This window comes from Amphibalanus amphitrite, unplaced genomic scaffold, assembly GCF_019059575.1.
Source record: "Amphibalanus amphitrite isolate SeventyFive unplaced genomic scaffold, NRLGWU_Aamphi_draft 001029F_arrow, whole genome shotgun sequence".
Taxonomy (NCBI): Eukaryota; Metazoa; Arthropoda; class Thecostraca; order Balanomorpha; family Balanidae; genus Amphibalanus; species Amphibalanus amphitrite.
The window spans coordinates 249,428-257,500 of NW_024882523.1; the positions used below are offsets into that span (position 1 = coordinate 249,428).

The 8,073-nt window shown below is 47.0% G+C and overlaps 1 protein-coding gene across 1 annotated transcript in view; it reads left to right on the forward strand.

Moving 5' to 3' along the window:
- LOC122369376 (murinoglobulin-1-like) overlaps window positions 1-8,073 on the forward strand; it is a 28,694-nt gene that overhangs the window by 16,383 nt on the left and 4,238 nt on the right. The window contains exons 15-23 of the mRNA XM_043344080.1: window positions 2,811-2,984; window positions 3,620-3,799; window positions 4,125-4,307; window positions 4,640-4,730; window positions 5,523-5,641; window positions 5,848-5,903; window positions 6,221-6,344; window positions 7,015-7,164; window positions 7,670-7,725. Of these exons, the coding sequence (XP_043200015.1) occupies window positions 2,811-2,984; window positions 3,620-3,799; window positions 4,125-4,307; window positions 4,640-4,730; window positions 5,523-5,641; window positions 5,848-5,903; window positions 6,221-6,344; window positions 7,015-7,164; window positions 7,670-7,725 (1,133 nt within the window). The remainder of the gene's footprint in view (window positions 1-2,810; window positions 2,985-3,619; window positions 3,800-4,124; window positions 4,308-4,639; window positions 4,731-5,522; window positions 5,642-5,847; window positions 5,904-6,220; window positions 6,345-7,014; window positions 7,165-7,669; window positions 7,726-8,073) is intronic.

Sequence of the window (8,073 nt, forward strand, 5' to 3'; positions counted from 1 at the left end):
GGTAGTGAATGTTGATCGTATATGAGGTCATGTATGGTTTATGGAGCCATTCCGACCCGTTTTAGTGGTAAAAACAGGGAGTTGATTTTCCCCCATTGACATAATGGGGAGGTCGAGAAATTGACCTGACCTTAGGTCACCGATATCAAAATTCCGAGATAAACAAATTGTAGCTACTAATGACCTAATAACATCCTGCGACTTTCAAAGGCCTCCGACATCTACTGTAGCTCTGGCACGGTGACAAAGTTGCAAAAAAGTGACTTGAGGTTGGGTCATTCAAAGTGACCTGGTGACCTGACCTTAAAAGTTAGGAGGTTCAAACTTGCACACCATGTGTAAAATTGATGAGAGAATAGTCGTGCAAAATTTCGCGGCGCTACGCGCCGCGGTTTTCCCGCTATTCGCGAAAAACCTCAGGGGGGAGGGGGCGGATATCCGCCCCCCGTCGGTGCGTGGGTTAAAACGTGGTGATATAAGCTGCTTTGTGCGCAACATCTGCCGCATTTTAGGAGGCCAATTTATTTCTTACAAATGACGTCGCAGGAGCAGCGGAGGTCCCAAAAAGTAAAATTTATATTTGCATTTGTATTTGAATTTATTCAACAGACCGTCAATAGGCACTTGACCCACTAAAAGACGGAGTCACAAGATTAAAAACAATGAATATGGCACACACAGACATGAGACAGCTTACACACGCCCGGATAAAAATGCAGATACTTACACATGGAAAAAAAAATAAAAAATGAACAATAAAAGGTCATAAGCCATGAAGTAAAATAAGAAGTAACAAAAAAGTATGAACGACCATGAGCATGAGTTTTAACCCACGAGCCGCTGGGGGGCATAAAGTTACCCCCTTATAGACAACACAATGTCGAATTTAAACTGTAAGCCTGTATTGGTATTTGGTATTGTTTCTTTAATTTGGCTGTCGAACATTAATTTATGGTTTGAAATATTATTTTATGTAAAATAATTGATATGAAACAGCCGTCTCTAAAGTTATGACCCCATCTCACCACATGAAAGTGGCAGAAATGACAATGATCAGCTGACGCATTTTTCTTGGCCGAAGTCGGAGCGCGCGGCCCGACGCACCACCACCGCACCACAAAGCTCGGGGTTACATGAGCAGAGTTAATACGCATTACAAACGGACTACAATGGTGAGCGAATAGGAAAATCCGTTCCTGATACGCATTTACTTGCTCATGTAACCCCGGTAAAAGTATGAGCAGAAGCCGCGCCCAAAGCCAGGGCCCCGGTAACGTGAGGTAGCCGAGTCGGGGCAGCGTGCGCTGACCCACGCCGGGGCCACGGCTTTGGGCGCGGTCTACCGCATCCCCGCGGGCAGCCCCGGGCTATCACATGACACCGGGAGGATGCGCGGCCCCGGCTTGGGTCAGCGCACGCTGCCCCGACTCGGCTACCTCACGTTACCGGGGCCCTGGCTTTGGGCGCGGTCTACCGCACCACCTAACAGGCGTGTTCGAAACCGCAGGAGATGATGATGAACGGGTTTATCGAAACTTGATTGGATGAGCCTATCGGTAATAGCGATTTCAGTGTGTGCATTTATTGTTACGGAGCGAGCGAAGCGAGCGTAGTCTTTCCTTAGATTAACGGAAATTTCTGAGTATGAGCGGCCGGCCGGCCGGCCGGCCGTGGTCACGCTTTTGCGAGGCTTATATCTCAGCAACCACTTGACCGATTTACACGCGGTAATTTTTGTAGGGTAGCTACATTCCTTCTACCAAGTATTGGACTATTCCCGATGCATGTGGGTGACCCCTTATGCACGTGCCACGTGCAAAACGAAGAGGTGTCAGTTTTGTAATTGTTGCAATATCTCGGTAACTACTTGGCCGATTGCGCTGAAAGTTGGCATGTAGGTAGGCACCCACTAGGCACTGCATATACATGTGCCAGAGTTGGGGTGCTGCTGCACGTGCGCACGTGCAGGGGTCGTTTCCAGATCTCGGGAACGGCTGGACCGATTGCGCTCAAATTTGGTACACGGTTAGGGACCGGTTAGTAGGGTGCCGTGCACAAGTCAGTTGGGACCCATTTTGCACGTGCGCACGTGCAGGGTGCCGCTTCCAGATCTCGAGAACGGCTGGGCCGATTGTGCCCAAATTTGGCACATCGCTAGAGACCAGTTAGTAGGGTGCCGTGCACAAGTCAGTTGGAGGTACCCCTCGCAATTTCGCACGTGCAAGGCCCACCCTCTCGCTCGCTCCGTTAGTCGCCCCAAAAGGCGTTATACTGGTTCATAGTGTTGTGAAATGTGGTTGGGGTACGACCTACAACCCGTCGGGGCGAATTTCGCACTGGGGTACTCAAAATTTGAAGAATTTAAGACGTTTCCATGAGTTTTGAAGGTATGGATAAGTTCTAAAAATCCGGTTCTCGTTATCTGAGCCATTAACTCCATACGGTCCAGGAAAGCTGGCACACTACCATTAAGGTCACATATCAATTGGCCGCATATCAGCTAAACGACTGCTCTAAATTTGTGTAGCAATTAATTATGATGCTGTAAGTCGCGACCCGTGCGGACTGTCCATTCAAAGCACGTCTGAAGTCTCCTAAACATGTCACTTTGGGTAAAAAGATCCAGACTAATTAGCAGAATCAAACATGGGACAAGCATATATGTCTACCGATAGATTATTTTAAATACCAGCAGCCATCAGAAGGCGATAACTATGATGGATAGCCCAACAGCAAAACTTTAACGATCCAACTTTCCAGCTACTTTATGTTAAACTTTCCAGCTAACCATATTCCATTTCCATTTTCAGCTCAGTCCGGAGCTCCGTGAAGAGCTGGAGAGTCTGCCACTCCTTTGGAAAGTGAGCCCTGATTCTAGTAAAGGAACGGCCCGAGATTGCACGACTGTCAAGACAGACAGCGAAGGTATCGCCAAGCTGAAGATGACCGAGTTTGCCCAGAGAGTGCATTCGGTCAAAATCACAGTAAGTTCACCCTGACGGATATTATTTGCTGTGCGTTGCTGTCCCTTCTTGAACTCAACATTTAACCCTCGCCCTGGCAGGACATTTTTCATAACGCGGACGGCCAGGGGCGGGGGAGCGTACGACTACCTGGTCATTGGCTCCTATGACACTTGGAGACACTAAATTTACAAGATGGTTGAATCTGTAGGAAATTTCCTCCTTATGCAAATTTGGTGAATCTAGGTTATCATTTCGGGGGTTTAAATGTAGAAATGTCAAAAGTGTAACCTTTGTCTTTCGCTTATTTCTTCCTTTTTATTAAAAAGAGAACAAAAATAAAAACCCCAGTGAACACAGCGCGTCAGCGCATATAAATTGTTTTCAGCCAATTCAGTGAGTTTGTAAAACCCTCACTTGCTAAACCTGCTACTTGCTAAACTCCTAAAACTAACTTGCCAGTTGCCATAATCAACGGGGCGTGGATTAACAGTCTTAACTGACTCTCTCTCTCTCTCTCTCTCTCTCTCTCTCTCTCTCTCTCTCTCTCTCTCTCTCTCTCTCTCTCTCTCTCTCTCTCTCTCTCTCTCCCTCTCTCTCTCTCTCTCTCTCTCTCTCTCTCTCTCTCTCTCTCTCTCTCTCTCTCTCTCTCTCAGGCCAAGCGCCAGTCGGACTGGCGAGGCCAGGACGAGTATCTGTCGGTGATGACTTCACCATCCAGCTCCTACCTGGCTCTGGACATTGCCCAGATGCCTGTGAAGCTGCCCTGCCATGGCGACATCCGCCTGCCGCTGCTCTCCACCCTGCCCAAGGAGTCGCTGGTCGTCCAGCTACAGGTCAGCTTGGAGGGGAACATGCTGGGGTAAGGGTGGTCCTTGCGAGTTTGCTCTTTTTTTTTAGCTTTTTTTCGTTTTCGTTTTTCACGTTTTTCGTATTTCATAAAGCTAGCTTTGTGCATTTACAAGCTTGTTTAAAATGCACACTGTTTTCTTCATAGGTATATTGGCTTTTAGGCAGTGCGTTCTTACTCATAGACTGTGTAGGCATTGTTTTAGAGAAGCGAGGCATTATCAGCCTGCATCTTCTCTTACCCTTGACTTTTCTTCTTTCTCCCATATCTTTCCTAGTTCTTTCGTCGTAACCTGTTCCTCTGCCGTGTAGGTGATGTCTCGCAACCGCGTGGTGGCTAGTGAGATTGCTCACTTGGCCACGGACGAGCTGGTTCTGCACATGGTGCCCGAGATGAGTCCCAAGACGCGCCTGCTCGTCTACAGCCAGCTCGAGAGTGGCGAGGTGATGGCAGACACCGTGGAGATGGATGTTGAAACCTGCTTCCCCAACGAGGCAAGTCGAGGAGATCGGAGGGGGGGGGGAGGTAGTAAAGGAATCTTGGGGGGGAGGAGGTACAGATCAGGGGAGATCGGATGCTGAAGGGGGAAGGTTAGTGACAGAGGTGTCATTCGTCCTGTCTTTCCTGGATAAAGATTGTGTACCAGATGGCCGTCGTGAAAACGGCTAATATAACTCGATTTAGATGTGTCATGGAAACGTAGCGATTGTGAACATTCGAAATCCTCTGATCTGTCTTCTGACATGTCATTGTCTTCTGATCTGTCATTGTGACACTGTCCTGAATCCTTTGACCTGTCCTCTGACCTGTCATCTGACACCACCAGGTGACAGCCAGCTGGACTGCCAGCAAAGCTGAGCCCAACGGAGCAGCCGAGCTTGTCGTTACCGCCGAACCGAACTCCCGCTGTACCGTCGGTGAGTGCTGTACGACAGGGCTGCCAAGCTCCGTACGACAGGGCTGCCAAACTCTGTACGACAGGGCTGCCAAACTCTGTACGGCAGGGCTGCCAAACTCTGTACGACAGGGCTGCCAAACTCTGTACGACAGGGCTGCCAAACTCTGTACGACAGGGCTGCCAAACTGTCTGACGGGACTGCCAAATTGTACGACAGGACTGCCAAACTGTCCGGAGGGGCTCCCAAACAGTCCAATTTAGCGGCAACACACTATCAATACGGTGGTCATAGTTAATGTTTTGCTTTCCAACTTGTTTGCCCCCTTTGATAGCACTCCACCTATTCCATTAGGTAAATGCCCTGGTATAAGTTGGTAGCACATTCTGTCCAGTTTGGTCGTCTCCGGGTGGCGCCTTTTGCCCTTTTCTTGGCTGAAAAAGGAAGTACGCGAGTTGGCACCTGCACTTACTTTGTTTGGTAACTCCGCTTATCTTATTTAAAAATTGGTAGTTCCAAATTTTAATAGCAAATTCTATTTCAGTCAGCGTTCTCGATTTTGTTGCCAATATGTTCATGAAGCGGCCTGCTTTGCCTAGTTTAATAGTTAGGTACTCCTGTCTGATTTGATAAGTCGTATGCTCTATCTGTCCATTTTGGTTTTTCAAAGTACTCCTTCTTTAGCAGCTATCTGTGCATAAGGAAATGCTATCTTCATCTGTCGCGTTTCATGAACCTGTCTGAGTTGGCAGCCCATGCCGTCCGATTTGGTATCCCACCTGTTTGAAATCCCTTTACCGCGATTGTCGACAGCCGTGAAGGACGCCGGTTTGGGCTTGAGGAAGAGGGGTCGTCACCCGTACGAACTAACGAGGGAAGGAGCACTGGACGTGTTCAGAAATTTGGATCACAATCTCCACCCGCCACCAATGGTATGTCCTGAGCACACAGCAGCAGTGCTGGCCAGAGAAAAATACGTCATTGCAGCCATGCGCGTAAATGATGTGTTAAAGGGACCCTCCCACCTTCAAAAAAGTTAATGAATTGCTATAAAAGCGATGTCCCGAGGTTCAGAAAGTTTTGTTTTCGTAAAAAGGGCATATTCTACCGTTGAATGTGCTTTTGTTTATTTTCGCAGGACCTCAACGACCGTTGCAAAGCTCTGGAGCAGAAACTGTTCGAGTCTCTCCTAAGGTACCAGTTCGCTATTTGTTTTTATTATTTTGGCCCATAATGCCTTATTTGATGACGATGTATGCTCAATGCTGCATTTAGTTTGGTTTCATCATGCACACAAGTAACACTAGTACACGTAAAAATATCAAAATATATCGAATGAAATGTTTTGAGTAGAAATACATCACCTACTTCTGTATCTACCGTGTTCCCTGCCTTCAATTCTGCACGGCCTGTGTGTGCATCACCTGCAGTCACCATGCCACATGCATCTCTGACCTCCCTTCTTTTGGTGCTGTGTTTGACTTGTGACCTTTCTTCTGCCACCAAAACAGGGCGGGAGTGAACTCTTCAAGCCTCGACATTCTGATCAAGGGATTCAGTAATTTGGATCGGTACCGCGACAGGAAAACATCGTTCCGCGCACATCCACACGCGGACACAGCGGAGGTGTTCAGGGTATGGATCGCCAGTGATACAAACCCAAATGGACACCACGAAATGCACTGCCATCTTAGCGTGCAACGTATGCCGAGACTTGTGGCAAATGCACAGTTATGCAAACATGTCACCTTCAACCCCGATATTAATGATGCCATAGACATTATGAGTAGGTATGCGTGCTATCTCCAAGAGTTTTTACCGACGTTTCATACAGCTCACACAAATCATACCGAAATAACATCGTCGTACGTTGTGCTATCTGCGTGTGTGATAGTGATAGGCACTCTCAGTAGTCCTGCGATTGATTTCAGCTGGTTATGCCATCGAGTCTCAATCATACGACTTCCCCGCTATTTCTGTCGGTATATAAGTCGACGGCGGCATTCCATCACCGTGTTGTACTTTATACACCCGCATACCATCACTGAATGGTTCTGGTTTGTCGCAAACTGAGCTGGAATGTTTTTCCGCACAGTGAGCTAGAATGCTTTTGGTTTTATTTCACAGTGGGCCGGAATAGTTCTGGTTTTGTCCCACGGCGGGCTGAAATTATTCTGGCTTTGTGTCACAGTGAGCCGGAATGGTTATGTTTGCTCCACAGTAGGCTGGAATAGTTCTGGTTTTGTCTCACACTTGGCTAGAATGTCTCTTTTCCCACTGAGAAAGCTTATGTTTCATCCCACAGTGGGCCGGAATGGTTCCACTGGCCACTGGGAGATTGCACTTCTCACCCTGTGTGAAGTACGATTTTCCCCCCTGGAGCGGCTATTCGCGCTACACCCGCTCCGTGGGTGACTACCCTATTGGATACGGACACAGCGGATCGCACGACCAGGTCAGTCGCGCTGACTGTGCTTACATGCGAGGCGGCTGAACATTAGCCGTTTTCACGACGGCCATCTGGCACACATTTGGTGCACATTTGATGCAGATTAGGTGCAGATTTGGTCAAATTAGGTCAGCGTGTCTCTTAGTAGCTATCAGCTAGGGTTGCACTAATTGTTTATATGTCTGCTGTATTATGTTATCAGAGAGTATCATCGATTAAAACACCGAAATAAACTCATAAAATGAAGATATTTGCTGTAAAATAGATTAAGTGCAGATTTGGTCAAATTAGGTGCATTCGCCGGATAGTCGGTCGTGAAAACGGCCTTTGTGTTTTTATGCTGAACTTTTTGCTTAAAATTTTTCTTAGACCCCAAGACTGCGATATTTTCATTAGAAAACTTGATACGTTTACATGAGAACAGTTAATGGGTGTGCTCGTCATGCTTATGAAGAATTTGATCACTGTTCTTTTACCTCACTCACTGTCACGATACGTGGTCTTATTTCAGGATGTATTTTTGGACACCAGGCAGGATGTGATTCATCACGAGTCTCACACACTGGAGTAAGCATTCGGCAATCACATCTCGTATCGTTGTAATTATATGTATTGACGCAAATACGTCCATGAAAGATGCATATTTGATTGTGATGTTGCACTAGGACGTTAACTTCGAAACGACTATCACTTTTTGATTGCCAAAATTAATGTGCTCATATTTCTAGCCAATATCGATCTCATTTGAGAACGTTGATTCTTTAGCATAGGTAGTCTGTTCTAAAATAAAAACCGCAGCTATTTGATCTGCTACATCGTGCTCTTCGATCGTCCATACTGCGTTTCTATCGCATCGCGAAGCTGTTTTTTTAATATGCATATCCATGAAAAGTATTATTCATTTGATGCTCTTAA